This window comes from Streptopelia decaocto (assembly GCF_964273445.1).
Source record: "Streptopelia decaocto genome assembly, chromosome: 8".
In the NCBI taxonomy this organism is placed as follows: Eukaryota; Metazoa; Chordata; class Aves; order Columbiformes; family Columbidae; genus Streptopelia; species Streptopelia decaocto.
Genome location: NC_138662.1, coordinates 20244312 through 20260911, shown reverse-complemented (window position 1 = coordinate 20260911; position 16600 = coordinate 20244312). Strand labels below are relative to the sequence as shown.

The window sequence follows — 16600 nt, the reverse complement described above, 5'->3', positions numbered from 1 at the left end:
TCCTCCCCTGTTTGGGAACAGTGTGTGCCTGGGAAAGTTGCCTGTAGCCGGCCCTGGAGCATCTTTACTCAGTGGCAGGTGGCCCTGCCCTCAGCCCCCAGCTGTGAGGTGGCCCTGGGCCCCAGGGACCCCCCCCATTGCTCCCGTTACCGCCCGCAGGAAGATGCTCCTGGACCTGCCCGCCGTGCCGCCAGGAACCGCACAGGAGCCCCAGGTTGGACAGCCAGGAGGGCACAGGTACACGGGATGCTGGGGTCTGGGGAATGCGAGTGATAAAGGGGACAGAGATGAGATGGCACATGCTGGGCCATGAGCCGGGTCAGCCCTAGGAAAGCAAAGGCACCAGTGGGGAGGGTGGGGGTGCAGTGTGGTCCCACAGGGTGCACTGGGACACGTGGGCACCCTGAGGGTCAGGGGTGTCCCTTTGGCCAAGAAGGAGCCCCAGGGGACAGTCCCACCAGCTGTTGGCTGGGCTGGGAGCGAGACCAGGGCAGTGCAGGGTCTATGTCCACATTGCTGGGCATCGTCTCCCTTTTGCCTCCTCCTGCCAATCCCAGTCACACCGCTAGCAGATTTCCAGTGCTTTTCTCCAGCTCCGGGGTGGGTCTTGGCCACCAATCTGCTCTGGCAGCTGCCGAGAGGAGGTGGTGTCTGGAGCGGGGTGGGAGGACACCAGTCCCCATTCTTCAGCTGTGGGTGCTTCGGTGCCATGTGATGGGTGTCATGAGCTGTGGGTGCGGAAAAGGTCTTGGTGGAGGCCTGGCTGTCCTGCAGCCCCGTGTGAGCTGCGCTGAGGGGAGCAGCATGCACCATCATCCTTCCCAGGGCTGGTGCTCAGAGCCAGGCTCTAACCTGGACAGGCCAGGGACCGGGCCCTGTGGCAGCTCTGCCCAGGGCCAGGCAGTGCCCTGAGAGCACATTCCCGATGGATGGATGGATGGATGGATGGATGGATGGATGGATGGAGGTGTGTGGCTGGGTCATGGCTGGTGTAGGTCCCAGAGCTGCTCACCACATTCCTGGCACATGGAGGATGGAGATGATAAAGGGAAAAGTGTCCTGAGCCTCCCTGGGGCCCACTCAGCCCCGCACCGAACCCACAGAAACCCTTCCCGGGGGTCCAATCCCCTCCCGCCCCAACTCCATCCCAGAGCCCTCCAGCCTCCACCCGGGATGCAGCCGACGGGAGAGCCAGAGGTGGCACTTTGCGGAGCGGGGAACAGCCCGAAAAGTCGCTTTCCTCCTCTCCCCGGGGTGGGAAAAACTCTTTTTTAGGGAGGCGGGCTCCCGCTCCCCGCCCCGGCACCGCGCTCCGGGCCGCCCTCAATAAAGGGGCGGGAGCGCCGGGGGCCGCTCCGCGCCGGCACCGCCTGCACCCAGCCCGCTCGGCACGGCACGGAGCGGTGCGGAGCGGCCCGCGGGGGCGGCGGGTGAGTGCTGCGGCGGGGGGGCTGTGCTGGGGGTCCCGCTGCCGGGGCTGCGGGGCAGGAGCGGGGGTCCCCCGCGGGCACCGCTGGACGTTCGCTCTCCCACGCCGCGGCGGCTGCCGGGCTCGTCCCGCCCGGGTTTCGTACCCGCCCGGGCTCAGCTGGGCTGCGATCTGGCGTGGCCATCACAGCGGGGTCGGGCCGTCTGCCTCCCCTGCAACTGTGTGCGTGGGAAGCGGTGGGATGTGGGGCTGGCGGGCAGGGCTCATCCACCCCGGCTGCCCGCCCTCCCTAGAGCACCCCACTTTTGCCACCGGGGTGCTGGGAAGCCCCTGCGGGCAGGGGGAGCGGTGGGCAGGAGGCGCTGGGCTGCGGGCAGGCAGGCAGGAGGCAGCGGACGGGGCTTGTGCAGGCAGAGCCCGCGCACACCCCGCAGCTGGGGCTGCAGCCTCCCCCCGGCCAGGGCACGGCTCCTGGGGTGTTGGGCAGCGAGGGGAGCTGCGGGCCAGGCCCGGTCAGGCTGAACGGGGAGCGCTGGAGCGGGGCCAGGTACTGGTTGGCGTGGGACACACATAAGACCGTGCCCTCCTGCACCCGGCACCGTCACCAGCCTGCGCCGTGACATGGGACAGCCGCCGGCACGGCTCCCACCTGGCCAGACACAGGCCACCCACTGCCCACCCGGTGCTGTTTGGTGACCCTGTGTGCTGGGCAGGCACTGGGTGCTGCTGGCTGCGTCTCTAGGACGTGTGGCAACGCGGCCGGGCACAGCCCTGCTGCCTCCCTGCCCCACTGTGGGTGCCGGTGGCGGTGCCTGGGGAGGCACTGACACTTTTCCCTCCCGAGGTGACCAGGCATCCAGGCACAGTGTGGTGCTGGGATCCTCCTGAGCCCCACTGCTCTGTCACCGCTGTCCCCAGAGGCGGGGGGCTGCTGTGAGGTGGTGGTGACAGCGTCCTCTCCTGCAGGCTCCAAAGATGAGCAGCCAACTCCTGCTCCTCGCCGTGCTCCCCACGCTCCTGGGGCCCCCAGCCGCTGCGGCGCAGAAGAGGAGTCAAGGTGGGTGCTGAGCACTGGGTGCCTGTGGCAGGGGGGCCAGAGGAGCCCAGCACCACCGTGCCATGGGGCCAGTCCGTGCCCTGAGCACCGCCGCTGCCTCGCAGGGGTGTGTGAGGATGTGCTGGAGGCCGACATCGTCTTCCTGGTGGACGGATCATCCAGCATTGGCAGGAGCAACTTTCGCGCCATCCGCACCTTCATGGACGAGCTGGTGGGGCCCTTCGTGCAGGCGGTGGGTGAGAAGGCGGTGCGCTTCGCCGTGGTGCAGTACAGCGACGAGCCACGGTGAGCCCCGGGGAGCGGCCGTGTGGGGCGGTGGGATGGCGGGGCCGGGGGGTGACACATCCACCCGTGCCCCTCAGGGTGGAGTTCCCCTTCTCCCAGCACACTGACGGCATGAGCGTCCGACGGGCCATCCAGCAGCTGAGCTACAAAGGTGGCAACACACGGACCGGCGCCGGCTTCCGCTACGTCGCTGACAACTTCTTTCGCCCCACGCAGCTTCGGTCTGGGGTCCCACAGGTATGTTCAGGGTGGTGGCCCTGGGGACGCCCAGAGAGGTGATGCAGTGTGTCCTGAGCTGGGTCTTATGGCTTGTGCCTGGCCCTGCAGATCTGCATCCTCATCACGGATGGCAAGTCCCAGGATGATGCTGAGGGGCCGGCAGCAAAGCTGAAGAACCAGGGTGTCAAGGTCTTCGCCGTGGGTGAGCAAGGTTTTGGCGCTGGGTGCGGGGTCTCCCATCAGGGTCCCTGCCTCCTCACCCACCATCTCCATCCTTGCCAGGGGTCAAGAACGCTGACCACAAGGAGCTGGTGCGCGTGGCCTCAACACCCACCGATGCCTTCTTCTTCTACGTCGGTGACTTCAAGCTGCTGGGGACGCTGGTGCCACTGATGACACGCAGGGTGTGCACGAGCGTCGGGGGAACTCTGCGCCTCCCGGGTATGAGCACCCATCTCCTCCCTGCGGGTACGGGTGCCAGTGGTGCTGGGTGCCAGGCTGTGCTCACTGTGGGTGCACACTCAGTACCCATCCTCCCCAAAACACCTTCTTGGTCATCCTGTTCTACTGGGCACACGGCTGTGCCACCCTGGCAAGCTCTCCCTGCCACCCCACACACCCTGGAGCTGACGACCCCTGTGCTCCCTGGTAGATGGGCTGAGCCACGCTGGCCCCTCCAACCTGGAGATCCTGGAGCGGGGCCTCGACCAGCTGCGGATCCGCTGGACGGCGGCCAGCGGCCCCGTCACCGGCTACCGGGTGCAGCACGTGCCGCTGACAGGTCTGGGGCAGCCGGTCGTGGCAGAGAGGCAGGAGGTGAGTGCGCCCACCTGCCTGCTCCGACTTCCCAGGGGCTCTGACCACCCATTGCATGGCCTGGGAATGGCAGGGGGGTGACACTGTCCCTGCCCAGGTGAGCCTGGGGCCACGGGAGACAAGCGCCGTGCTGCGGGGGCTGCGCGCAGGGACGGAGTACATGGTCACTGTCACCGCCCAGTACGCCAACAGCATCGGCGAGTCGGTGTCCAGCCGAGCGCGCACCCGTGAGTGTCTGTGACCGTGGGGATGGGGACGCAGGCAGGCGCTGGGTGCCCACCCTGGCTCCCTGTGTCCCCAGAGAGCCGTGCGGGCTCCGTGCTGGATTTCCGTGTGGTGGAGACTGGACCAACCTTTCTGCGTCTGGCCTGGCAGCCCGGCCCCGAGCCCCTGCAGGGCTACAGCCTCAGCTACGCTGTACAAGGTGAGGGGACAGTCCCTACGAGGGGACAGTCCTGCTTCTGCAGAGCCCCGTGGGCTGAGCAAGACATGAGGACATGGCAGGGGCTTGCATGGTGAAGGGCATGCACGTGAGGGATGCATGGGGTGATGCAGGAGGTGCATGCACAGGGGCAGCATGCATGGGGTGATGCAGGGGGTGCATCCTGAGAGCACCGCGGGTGTGTGCACGCCTGCCTTCCCCACAGCGACTGGCGCTTGTGCGCAGGCTGTGGGGCACGGGTGTGCACACAGAGGCGTAGAGCTGGCGTGTGTGCTCTTGTACCCAGAGGCTTTGGTGTGCAGGGCTCGAAGTGTGCGTGTGGGTGTGTGCAAAGGCCAGGGAGCCCCATGTGTGCGAGCGCAGGCGTGTGCGTGCCCCCGCGGTTGCTGCACGTGGGGGGCGGGTGGCAGACCCCCCGCCCCAGCCGGGCGCTGGGCTGGAGCTGCACACCTGGCAGCCCCTCCCTGGCCCTGGGTGCTCCCATGGGTGCCCCTGTTCTGGCTGCCATCCCAGCCTCTCCCAGCACTCCCCACCCCTGGCACTGCCTGGTGTTCCCAGGGCAGGGTGCCCTCCCATGACACCCCTTCCCTGCTGGGCTGGGGGTGTGCTGTGCCCCCCTGATCCTACCGGAACCCCTCCAGGAGCAGCCCAGGAGGAGGAGAAGAGCCTGGGGGCCAGCACACAGTCAGCCACGCTCACCAACCTGCGCCCCGACACCGAATACGTGGTGACGCTCCGACCCCGCCATGCGCAGCCACCCGCTGTCCCCACCGTCCCCGCCACCCTCACCGCCCGGACACGTAAGCACCGTGCCTGGCCCAGGGCTCAGCCAGGGACGGGGGTGAGTTCCCAGCATGGGGACAACCCTCCTGTCACTGCGCCCCTGTGAGCTGCCTGGGGGGGAGCTGGGACCGGGATGTAGGTGGGCATGGCTGCGAGGTGATGCTCTGAGCCCCAAAATGTGCTCCCAGGGGGATGCAGCACTCTGTGCCCTGGAGCTCCTTCCCACCCTCCTGGGAATGTTTCCAGTGGAGCTTTCCTCACGTGACATAAGAATGTCGACTGAAAAAATGCAAGATTTTGTTTCTTTTTTTAGTAAGTTTAAGCCCTGCAATCTTTAGGAGGAAGGTAATGGTTTCCGCCAGGAAGGAGGGTGGTGGAAAGCATTGCCAGGCAGGAGCAGGATGGTGGCCCCAGGGCAACATCTTTGCAAGCCTCAAATTTTGGCAAACCAATTCCTCCAGCTGCCCCAGGCAGAATTAACCCACAGAAAGTATTTAAGGCATTAAGAGGAAGGTGTTCAGGCTCCGGTTTGCTGGAACCGGGGTGCTTTGAAGGAGCCGCCTGGGCTGTGCTCGGTGACCTCGCAGCAGGGTTCAGCGGCACCCGGGGGTGCGGGGGCTTCCACCCAGCGGGTCTGTAAGCAGAGGTGGTTCCCAGTGTCCCCTGCCCCGCTTCCACGGCAAGGACAAGACAGGCATCTGTCCCCACAGGGCGTCCGGCGGGCGTGCAGCACTTGGCCGTCCACAACGTCTCGGCGCAGAGCTTGCTGCTGGCCTGGCAGCCCGTCAGCGGTGCCACCGGCTACCGGCTCTCCTGGGGCACCCTCACAGGTAGGTGCCCACCTCAAAGCTTATCACAGAATCACAGGATGGTTTGTGTTGGAAAGGACCTTCCCAGCTCCCCCAGTGCCCCCCCTGCCATGAGCAGGGACATCTTCAGCAGCTCAGGTTGCTCAGAGCCCAGAGCCTGGCCTGGGATGTCTCCAGGGATGGTTCATCCACCACCTCTCTGGCCAACCTGGGACAGTGTTTTACCTTGTGTCCCTTCTGGTGACCCCAGGGAGGGGAGGGGACAGGATGGGGGGCGCTGGCATCCACCTTCCAGACCCCCCAAGGGATGACTGTGGTGGCTCTCGCAGGGCAGGACAGGCACAGGGTGGATCTGGATGCCAGGCGGACATCACACGCGCTGGGGGGGCTGCAGCCCAGCACTGACTACGTGGTGACAGTGGCCCCGCTCTTCGGGCAGCTGGAGGGGCCCGCGGCCACTGTGAGGCAGAGGACAGGTAAGTGGTGGTTACTTGGTGGCTCTGCCACAGGATGGGGTGGGGACCGGTCCCTGTGGCCACACACCAAGGTGATGCTCCCCACCCTGTCATGCGCAGCGTACACTGTGGGTGGGTGACAAGTGGCAAAGCAGCACGGGGCAGCCTGGCCCACAGGGTTCCTCTTGCAGAGGCCAGTGCAGAGCAGATGCTGCGAACCAACATCCTGGGCCCGACGTCCATCCAGGTGCTCTGGACCAGTGCCCATGACGCCCGCGGCTACCGTCTGGAGTGGAAGAGAGCCACAGGTGGGCTCGGTTATCCCAGTCCCCTCACAAATCCTTTGTGCCAGCTGCCGGCAGTGACCCTCCCCTCCCTGCAGGACCAGAGCCCCCCAGGACAGTGTCGCTCCCCAGCAGCACCAACACCTACCAGCTCATGGGGCTGCAGCCGGGCACTGAGTACCGCATCACCCTCTACACGATCTACGATGGTGGGGAGGTGGCCACTCCTGTCACCACCTTCCAGACAGGTGAGAGACCACCACAGGTCCCCGGGTTGTCCCCAGCCATCCCAAGCTCCCATGAAGAGGCACTGAGGGACCTGGGGGGTTCAGCTGGAGAACAGGAGCCAAGGGGAGACCTTCTGATCTCTGAACTGCCTGAAAGGAGCTTGGAGCCAGGGGGGTCGGGCTCTGCTCCCCAGGAACAAGCGCCAGGAGCAGAGGAAACGGCCTCAAGTTGCACCAGGGGAGGTTGAGGTTGGATGTGGGGAACAATTTCTTCCCCAAAGGGCTGTGGGGCATTGGAACAGGCTGCCCAGGGCAGTGCTGGAGTCACCATCCCTGGAGGGTTGGACAGAGAGAGATGAGGTTCTCAGGGACATGGGGTAGTGCCAGGGCTGGGGTAATGGTTGGATTTGATGCTCCTGGGTCTTTTCCAACCAAAATGATTCTATGATTCTAAGCTATTGAGACGGAGGGATGTCCCGTGTGGCATTGCTCAGCCTGGGGATGACCGTGTCTATGAGACCACTCGCTCTCCAGTCACAGCCCAGGGTGAGGATGAGTGCTGTGCCATCGAGGCTGTGTAGCTCTGACCGTGTGTCACCATGTCCCTCTGCAGGTGTGGAGGTGCCTGTGGGTCCCGTGTCGGACCTGCGGCTCACGGAGGAGTCGGGCAGGCGCGTGCGGCTGGGCTGGACTGGCGTCCCCGGTGCCACCGAGTACAAAGTCGTGGTGCGCAACACCCAGGGTGAGGCTGCGGGCAGGGGCGCGGGTGGCACCTGGGGGACCCCAGCCCGGTGCTGAGGGTCCCGCTCCCGGCAGACGGCACAGAGAGGACGAGGCGCATCCCGGGCAGCCAGACGGGGCTGGAGCTGGGTGACCTCCGGGAGGGTGTCACCTACCTGGTGCGCGTCTCGGCGCTGGCAGGCGGCCGGGAGGGCAGTGCTGCCACAGTCACCATCCGCCTCAGTAAGTCCCTGCCAGGGTTTGGCATCAGGAGTCTCAGTGTTGTGTTGTCCTCCCTCCTGGAATGTCCTTTGTGCCCCCACAAGCCCTTGGGGCACCAAGGCAGCCGTGGGCCCCCTCAGGGCACCCTGAGGTGACGCCCCGGTGCCATGGGGTGCTGCAGAGTACCCGGCGGTGGGCAGCATCTCAGAGCTGCGAGTGACGGAGGCCGGTCCCAGCCAGCTGCGGGTCACTTGGCGAGGGCTGCCGGGCGCCGGGGGCTACCGGCTGACGTGGCGAGGCAGTGACGGTGAGTGTGGGGACCGTGAGGTGCCGCGGTGGTGGTGCCAGAGCCCTTTCCCAGCCCAGCTGTCTCTCCTAGGTCTGGAGCAATCCCGCGTCGTCCCCGCTGACCCCACTGCCTTCACCATTGAGGGGCTGCGTGCTGCTGTCTACACCGTCGGTGTCTCAGCCATTGTGGATGGCCGTGAGGGCAGCCCCGTCACCACTACAGCGCGGATAGGTGAGGTGTCCCCTCACCTGCTGGTCCCAGATGGTGCCACTTGCCCTGGACCTGGGTGACAGTGGTCCTCTCGGTGTCACAGTGCCTGAGCAGGTGGGGACAGTGTCCCAGCTGGAGGTGCAGGCATCCAGGAGCAATGTCGCCCGTGTCACCTGGGTTGGTGTGCCGGGAGCCACTGCCTACCGCGTGGTGTGGAGCCGCAGGGACGGTACCGTGGGACGGGGATGGGGACGGGCTGTGGGGACAGCGGGGCAGGTGGGTGATGCTGTGGTCCTTGGCAGGGGGCCCGGAGAGCAGCCGGCGGGTTCCTGGCCACACCAGCTCCTTTGACATTCCCGACCTGGAGGGTGGTGTCACCTACACCGTGAAGGTGACAGCGCTCATCGGCAACCGGGAGGGCAACCCCGTCTCCATCGTCGTCACCACCCGTGAGTGCTGGGGTGGGGGGCAGCACCTTGGGGTGGCAATGGGCACCCCTAATGCCTGTCCCTCTGTCCTGCAGCGGAGGTAGCCCCAGTGTCCCCTGTCAGTGGCTTCCAGGTGACAGAGGCCTCGGAGCATCGCCTGCTCCTGGCCTGGGTGCCGGCGGCCGGCAGCGCCGGGTACCGCCTGCTCTGGCGCCTGGCTGAGGGTGAGCATGGCCGGTTGGCACCCCAGCACCCTGCCATTCCCCCTGCACCCCGCCATCCCCCTTGCACCCCCTCACCCCTTTCTCCCCATGGACAGGGGGGCCTGTGCGCAGCCAGCAGCTCCCGGCCACCGCCAGCTCCTACGACCTGGCAGGGCTGGAGCCCGGCCAGCGCTACCACATCAGCATCACCAGCCTGGCCGGTGGCCGGGAGAGCGAGCCAGCCACTGTCACTGCTGTCACTGGTAAGGGGCTGTGTGGGGCCTGGGAGACATCAGACCCCTGGCACAGGGCTAGAGCCCAGAGCGGGGACACCCAGGGAGTGGGCAGGAGGCACCTGGGGATGGGCTGTCCCAGCCTTGGGTTGGGGTTGTCAGGCATTGGAACAGGCTGCCCAGGGCGGTGGTGGAGTCACCATCCCTGGAGGGGTTGAGCAGGCGCAGAGATGAGGTTCTCATGGACATGCGTTAGTGCCAGGGTTGGGTTAATGGTTGGACTCTATGATCTTGAGGGTCTCTTCCAAACAAATGATTCTCTGGTGGAACGTAACGGGTGTGGGGCCAGGAGTGGGTGGCGGCTGCCCCATGGGGCCCGGACACTCTTTCTTCCTTCTCCGTGGCAGCTGCCCCTGGCCCTGTCACCAGCCTGCAGGTGACAGATGTGCAGAGAGACTCGGTGACCCTCACCTGGACGCCCGTCCCTGGTGCCTCCAGCTACATCCTCTCCTGGACCCCCCCAGCAGGTGAGGCAGGGGGACATCCCTGGGGTGGGGGGCAGTGTCACCGTGGGGGCTCAGTGACCCCCCTGACTCTGTCCCCTGGGCGGCAGCTGGTGGGGAGACGGGCCGGACGCTGCCCGGCTCTGCCAGCTCCCAGCAGGTCACCGGGCTGCGCCTGGGCCAGCGCTACACGTTCACACTGCGCCCGCTCCTGGGGGCCACGCCAGGCGCCGAGACCTCCGTCAGCGAGCGCACGGGTACGGCAAGGCCGCACCGCGGGGACAGGCGGGGATTGTCCCTGCTCTGCTGGTGGCTTCACCCCTTCCCTGTACCCGCAGTCTGCAGGGATGCCCGCGGTGACATTGTCTTCCTGGTGCATGGCACCCGTGACAGCTCCCCCAGTGCCGATGCCACCCGCACCCTCCTCTCCAACACCGTGTCTGCCTTGGGGCGCCTGGGCCCCGAGGGCACCCAGGTAGGTGCCGCCGTAGCCGTGGGGCTATGGGGGCTGTGGGCAGGTAGTGGTGCCCACTATAGGGCTACAAAGATGCTGAGTGGTCTGGAGCATCTTTCTTATGAGGAGAAACTGAGAGAGCTGGGGCTGTTCAGCCTGGAGAAGAGAAACTGAGAGGGATCTTATTTACGCTGATAAATATCTCAGGGGCGGGTGTCAAGAGGTTGGACCAGACTCTGTTCAGCGGTGCCAAATGATGAGGGTGAGGGCAAACGGGCACAGACTGAAACACGGGAGGTTCCACCTGAATATGAGGAGAAACTTCTTTACTTTGGGGATACCAGAGCCCTGGAACAGGCTGCCCAGAGTGGGTGTGGAGTCTCCTTCTCTGGAGACATTCAAACCCGCCTGGATGTGACCCTGTGCGATCTGCTCTGGTGACCCTGCATTAGCAGGTGGTTGGAGTAGATGATCACCAAAGGTCCCTTCCAACCCCAACCATCCTGTGTTTCTGTGTCCCCTGCACCCTGGCAGGTGGCTCTGGCCACGTACAGCTACCGCAGCCTGCCCTGGCTGCTCCTCAACCGCTCCAGCGACCTGCCCGCCGTGCTGGAGCGGATCCGCGCCGTGCGCTACGAGGAGCCCAGCGGCAACGCCATCGGTGAGGGGCTGCGCGGGGAGCTGGGGCAGCGGCTGGGGGGACCCCATGCTCATCCTCCTCCTCCTTCTTCCTCCCCAGGTGCTGCCATCACCTTCACCAGGACCTACCTGCTGAGTCCAGGCGCGGGGCGCCGGCCCAGTGTGCCGGCTGTGCTGGTGGTCCTGGCCGACGGCCCCTCCGGGGATGATGCCATTGCGGCGGCCAGGGACATCAAGGCTGGGGGTGAGGATGGCTTGGAGGCCCCAGGAGGGCATGTGGGGAGTTCCACAGGGTGCTGAGGGTGCTCTCGGCTCAGGGGTCCGGGTGCTGGCGGTGGGTTTGGAGGGGGCGGACCGGGAGCAGCTCCGGCGCATGGTGACTGGCGAGGACCCGCGGTACGTCTATGGCGGTGGCAGTGCTGAGGGAGAGCTCACCGATGATCTCTGCACCATCATCTCCACTCGGGTAAGGGGATGGGGACTCAGGAGCTGGGGAGCGGGAGCAGCCCCGTGGGGGCCAGGGTCTTCTCCTCCTACTCTCAGGTTCACATGGGCTTCCCTTGTCTTGCCAGCCGGAGCTGGAGCCGAAGCCGAAGCCCTGCACTGTGCAGTGCCCCAAGGTGAGTGTCCCCATGCCGTGCTGTGCCACAGAGGCTCAGAATTGATTGTATTGTGTGAGGACTGAAGGGCAATGGAGCTGGGGAAGGGGCTGGAGCACAAGTGTGATGGGAGCGGCTGAGGGACCTGGGGGGTTCAGCTGGAGAACAGGAGCTGAGGGGAGACCTTCTGATCTCTGAGCTGCCTGAAAGGAGCTTGGAGCCAGGGGGGGTCGGGCTCTGCTCCCCAGGAACAAGCGCCAGGAGTGGAGGAAATGGCCTCAAGTTGCGCCAGGGGAGGTTGAGGTTGGATCTTGGGAACCATTTCTTCCCAGAAAGGACTGTGGGGCATTGGAACAGGCTGCCCAGGGCAGTGCTGGAGTCACCATCCCTGGAGGGCTGGACAGACGGACATGAGGTTCTCAGGGACATGGGGCAGTGCCAGGGGTGGGTTAGCAGTTGGACTCCATGATCTTGAGGATTATTTTCAATCAAAATGATTCTCTGATTGATCAGGCCCCCCCCAGCTTGCCAAGGGCAGCAGCTGCAATGGGGAACTGAGCAGGGGGGCACAGCCTCTAACCCCTCCCCTCTGTCCCCTTGCAGGGTGAGAAGGGGGACCGTGGCGAGGTGGTGAGTGTTTGGGTGTCCCCCCACAAGCTGGTGGCTCTGGGGGAGGGCTGCGTCCCCTCAGCCGCTGCTGATGCCGACCTGCAGGTGATGCTCAGCTCTGCCTTTGTCTCTGCAGGGACCACAAGGACGTGCGGGGCAGCCAGGCCCCCCCGGTGAGCCGGTAATGTCCTGATGTGGGGCTGGGGGGTCAGATCCTTGTCCCCTTGTCCTGCTGGCAGGTGGCTATGGGGCAGAGGGACCTGTCCAGCCTTTGTCGCAGGGCGGATGGGGAACATGCATTGACCACCACCTGCCACCGGCCTGTCCCCTCTGCTGTCCCTCCAGGGCCGCCATGGGCTACCTGGCCCCCCAGGACCTGCGGGGCCACGGGGGCTGCCAGGAGAAAGCGTTGGGCAGCTGGGAAAGAAGGGGGACAGGGTGAGTACCCCCAGTTACTGCACCCCACGCCCTAGTGTCCCTGGGCACGGGGACATTGCCATGCAGGGACTTCTTGTTGCTCTTTGTCCCTCTCTCCTCCTCACCCAGGCTGGATGGGGGATCTCCTGGGGAGACCAGTCCAGCCTGTTCTGTTTTCTGGACCCCCCGAACCAGCTCTGCCTGGGGCACTGGGGGGTCTGGCAGAGCTGGGATGCACCAGGTGCTGGCACGATGCTCCTCTCTCCCACAGGGATTCCCCGGAGCCGATGGGACACCAGGAAGCCCCGGACGCCCTGGGAACCCCGGATCCCCTGGCCAGCCAGTGAGTGGGGGTGTCCCCCCGGGTTTGCTGCTGCAGGGGTGGGCTCTTCCCATCACCCTGCCTGCCCTGCCTGCTCCCTCAGCCGGACTCTGCACACCCCTGCTTTGTGCCAGGGGGGTTTTCCGTAGCTGGCAGGGTCACTGCTGTCCCCTGGGTGTGTGTCCCAGGCCAAGTGTACTGGGCAGGGACTGCCTATCCCTGCCTTGGTTGGTGCTCCCATCTGATCCCCACCCCATGTCCATCCCATCCCATCTCCATCCCATCCCCACTCCCCTGCCTGGCCGGGATACACATTCACCTCCTGACCTGTTGTTTTTTAGGGCACCCAGGGTACCCCTGGCCCCCGAGGTGATCCTGTGAGTATGGCCCCCTCCCTCCTCAGCTCCACGCCTCTCCCTGCACCCTCCCTCATTCTCCTCTTTCCTTTCCAGGGGCCACGGGGGCCAACGGGGCTTTCTGGCCCAAAGGGAGAGAAGGGCGAGCCGGTAGGTGATGGGGACGGGGCTGGCTGGGGGGGTCCCTGGGAAGCCCGGGGGACCCTGGTGGGCACGTGTCAGCCCCAGGCACTTCCTGACCCTCAGTGTCCGGGTGACCTTAGGGTCATCCCATCTCCCTGCTAAGTCTCATGGTGACATTGTGGCCCCTGTCCTGTGGTGGGGACACAACATGGGGACACTGATTTTTCCTCCTTATCATCATTCAGGGAGAGCCCAGGGTGATTGTGGATGGAGGACAGGGGCTGCCGGGTCGGAAAGGGGAGCCAGGCACGCCGGTAGGTGTGGGGGTGGTGGTGCCAAGGGGTCCCTGACAGCACCCCTATCCCATGCTGTCCCCCCAGCTAATGGAGTGTCTCTGTCACTCAGGGTAGCCCTGGCCCACCTGGCAGCTCCGGCCCACGGGGACCCTTTGGTGATCCAGGGCCCCCTGGTCCACTGGGACCTATGGGGCCACCAGGACCTCCAGGAGAGTTTGTGAAGGTAGGTCCCTCTGGGTGGTGCATGGGGACAGCTTGGGGGGACGTGTGGACAGAAATATGGGAGGATAGGATAAGGGGTGATGGTTTTAAACTAAAGGAGGTGTGATTCAGTCTGGACATGAGGAAGAAATTGTTGCCCTGAGGGTGGTGAGAGCCTGGCCCAGGTTGGCCAGAGAGGTGGTGGATGAACCATCCCTGGAGACATCCCAGGCCAGGCTGGACGGGGCTCTGAGCAACCTGAGCTGGTGCAGATGTCCCTGCTCATGGCAGGGGGGGCACTGGGGGAGCTGGGGAGGTCTCTTCAACCCAAACTGTTCCATGATTCTATGGTTCTGTGACAGCCAGCACTCCTTCTGGTCCCACTCATGGGCTGTGCTCCCCTCAGATGTGCCAGCCCCAGCCGTGCCCACACACACGTTCATGTGCATGAGCTGGTGCTGGGCAGGGGGCAAGGAGGCACATCCGCGTGCCCTGATGCCACTGTTAGTGGGCTTTACCCGGCATGTTCCTCCTCCCCATTCAAGGGGTCATGGAAAAAGCCCAGCCCTGCCCTCACCTGTTGGTTTTTGCCCTTGCAGGGGGAGAAGGGTGACCGAGGGGAGAGGGTGAGTTGCTCTACATTTCCTTGCATCCCCTGCCCTCCTGGATGGAGGGCAGCCCCCTCAAGGGTGCTGGGCAGGACCAAGCCCTCTGGGGCTGTCACACAAAGGTGACCCCTGTCTCTGCAGGGCCCCCCTGGACTTGTGGATGGGGCAGCACCTCGAGGGGACCCCGGCCCCCCGGTGAGTCTGGGGATGGGGAGTGGGGATAGCAGAGAGGAGTGGGGCCACAGCAGCCATGTGTCCCCAGGGCTGAGCTGTGTCCCCAGGGCTGAGCTGTGCGCTCTTGCAGGGTCTGCCTGGGGACCCCGGGCCCCGAGGACCTGCTGGACCCCCTGGCCTGAAGGGAGACAAGGTAAAAGGGCAGTGGGGATGCTCAGTGCTTGCGCTGGACCCCATGCTGCTCTCCAGCCATGATGTCCATCCCTGTCTCTTGGGCATCCCCATCTCACGGGCTCAGCTGTCACCTTTCCTAATCCCCAGGGCGACAGTGAAGAAGGTTTCCCAGGGCCACCTGGCCGCCCAGGGGACCCAGGAGACCGGGTGAGTTTTTGGAGAGATGGCAAGGTGGGCAGGAGTCAGCCTTGCCATGGAGCTGAGCCCCAACAGCTCCCGGAGGGCTCCTGCTCTGGTAGTTGAAGATGTTCCTGCTCATGGCAGGGTTTGGACTAAGTGAGCTTCGAAGATCCCTTCCAACCCAAACTATTCTATGATTTGTCCTGTCATGCTGAAGGTGACATCTTCTCCATTCCTTGCAGGGCCCTCGGGGACCACCGGGCGAGCAGGGCAGGAAGGTGAGTGGCAACTGAAGGGATGCTCTTGCCTTCAGTGGGAGGAAAAGGGGTCTGGGTGCTGTGTTGGGACCCACGGCATCCCCCGTTGGTCCTGCTGCCCCTGACCCCATCTTTCTCCTGCACCAGGGGGACCGTGGGGCTCCAGGCGAGCTGGGAGAGACAGGCGAGAAGGTGAGACAGCGCTGGAGTGGGACCGTGACATTGGGGTCATGGTGGCTGTGCCTGGGGTCACTGTCAGAGCCTGGTGGCCTCAGATGAGATTCGGGGCTGGGCCTCAAAGGGCTCTAGGGCAGCACATGAACTGGTACAGTGTGGTGGGGAGGGAGGAAGGCTCCTGACACCCCCCTCTGCTTCATTCTGCAGGGTGACCGCGGCGTGCCAGGCCCTGAGGGTGAGAAGGTAGGTGGACTGGGGTGGCTGTGGCCATGTCAGGGTGATGCCAGCCCTGCCCTGGAGCAGCTGTGCTGGCACGGGATGCAAGGATGGCCCTGATTCCTTCCTCTTCCTCCCCTCTGGCAGGGTGAAGTGGGAGCCCCGGGGCGGCCAGGGCCATCGGGCAGAGAGGTGAGTGGGGGCAGAAGTGGTGGTGCTGTGTCCCTGGGGCTCCCATGCCCCGGTGTGTGTCCCCTGGCATTGCCAGCCCCTTGATGTCTCTTCTGTCACCGCAGGGAGCTCCGGGACCAGCCGGCCCCCGTGGGGAGAAGGTGAGGGCAGAAAAGAATGCTGGTGGGGTGGCAGGGTGCTGCTGGGGAAGGGGCAGGCGATGACACCCCTCTCTCTGTAGGGTGATCCAGGACCACCTGGCAAGCCGGTAAGTGATGCTGCCCAACCGGTCCAGCTCTGCCTGCCCCGGGACAGGGACAGGGAGCCCTGGGCAGCATCCAGCGCTTTCACCTCTGCTTGTCCCCCAGGCTCCCAGTGTGGCTGGTGTTGGAGGAGAGAAGGTAACCCTGCCCTGGCCGTGTCCCCTGTGCTGCACCGGTACTCCCGGGCACAGTCACTGGCTGGGGAAGGGGGTTGCACAGCCAGGGGATGCCTGTGCTGGTCCCCAGGCCTGGCTGTCCCCAGCTGCAGTGGCGGGGCAAGGGGAGAGGTTTGGATGCTGATGGTGCCATTTCATCTGCACCAGGGTGACAGAGGCTTCCCAGGACCAGAAGGACCTGCTGGCCCCAAGGGCGATGCGGGAGATCCAGGTGCCCGTGTGAGTACTGCCTGGGGAGGCGGGGGCACACGGGGCACAACACAGCCCCCTAGGGCTCATGTTGCCATTGCTCCAAGCTGTGTCTCTTCGTGTCTTTAGGGTCCCCCTGGTCTGAGCATCCCAGGGCCACCTGGCCCCAAAGGCGAGCAGGGTGACCGGGTAAGTCTGGGTGAGCCCCCGGGGCACCAGCTCATGGCCGTGGTCCCTCCCCTGGCATGGGGTCACCCTGCTCCCCAGTGACACGTGCTCTCCCCTCTCCAACAACCAGGGTATCGTTGGCCTCACGGGCAGGAGCGGTCCAAAGGTAATGTCATTGCAGGAGACATCCCCGCTCTGTCTGTCCGTCCATCAGGCT

General features: G+C 65.1%; 1 protein-coding gene across 1 annotated transcript in view; it reads left to right on the top strand.

Moving 5' to 3' along the window:
* Positions 1–2404: 2404 nt before the first annotated feature.
* The window catches only part of COL7A1 (collagen type VII alpha 1 chain), a gene marked incomplete at its 5' end in the record, with an annotated part of 36224 nt that continues 22028 nt past the window's right edge, over positions 2405–16600 (top strand). Inside the window, 42 exons of the mRNA XM_082060358.1 lie at positions 2405–2486; positions 2591–2771; positions 2849–3008; positions 3099–3192; positions 3273–3431; positions 3643–3806; positions 3904–4033; positions 4108–4230; positions 4890–5048; positions 5742–5861; positions 6170–6316; positions 6487–6603; positions 6678–6827; positions 7420–7548; positions 7623–7769; positions 7930–8055; positions 8128–8268; positions 8351–8476; positions 8550–8696; positions 8771–8899; positions 8995–9141; positions 9519–9638; positions 9725–9871; positions 9953–10089; positions 10603–10729; positions 10808–10951; positions 11025–11173; positions 11280–11327; positions 11910–12020; positions 12604–12675; positions 13107–13160; positions 13379–13447; positions 13539–13652; positions 14230–14256; positions 14380–14433; positions 14543–14605; positions 14734–14793; positions 15009–15044; positions 15171–15215; positions 15408–15443; positions 16345–16404; positions 16514–16549. Coding sequence (XP_081916484.1) covers positions 2405–2486; positions 2591–2771; positions 2849–3008; positions 3099–3192; positions 3273–3431; positions 3643–3806; positions 3904–4033; positions 4108–4230; positions 4890–5048; positions 5742–5861; positions 6170–6316; positions 6487–6603; positions 6678–6827; positions 7420–7548; positions 7623–7769; positions 7930–8055; positions 8128–8268; positions 8351–8476; positions 8550–8696; positions 8771–8899; positions 8995–9141; positions 9519–9638; positions 9725–9871; positions 9953–10089; positions 10603–10729; positions 10808–10951; positions 11025–11173; positions 11280–11327; positions 11910–12020; positions 12604–12675; positions 13107–13160; positions 13379–13447; positions 13539–13652; positions 14230–14256; positions 14380–14433; positions 14543–14605; positions 14734–14793; positions 15009–15044; positions 15171–15215; positions 15408–15443; positions 16345–16404; positions 16514–16549 — 4587 coding nt within the window. The remainder of the gene's footprint in view (positions 2487–2590; positions 2772–2848; positions 3009–3098; positions 3193–3272; positions 3432–3642; positions 3807–3903; positions 4034–4107; positions 4231–4889; positions 5049–5741; positions 5862–6169; positions 6317–6486; positions 6604–6677; positions 6828–7419; positions 7549–7622; positions 7770–7929; positions 8056–8127; positions 8269–8350; positions 8477–8549; positions 8697–8770; positions 8900–8994; positions 9142–9518; positions 9639–9724; positions 9872–9952; positions 10090–10602; positions 10730–10807; positions 10952–11024; positions 11174–11279; positions 11328–11909; positions 12021–12603; positions 12676–13106; positions 13161–13378; positions 13448–13538; positions 13653–14229; positions 14257–14379; positions 14434–14542; positions 14606–14733; positions 14794–15008; positions 15045–15170; positions 15216–15407; positions 15444–16344; positions 16405–16513; positions 16550–16600) is intronic.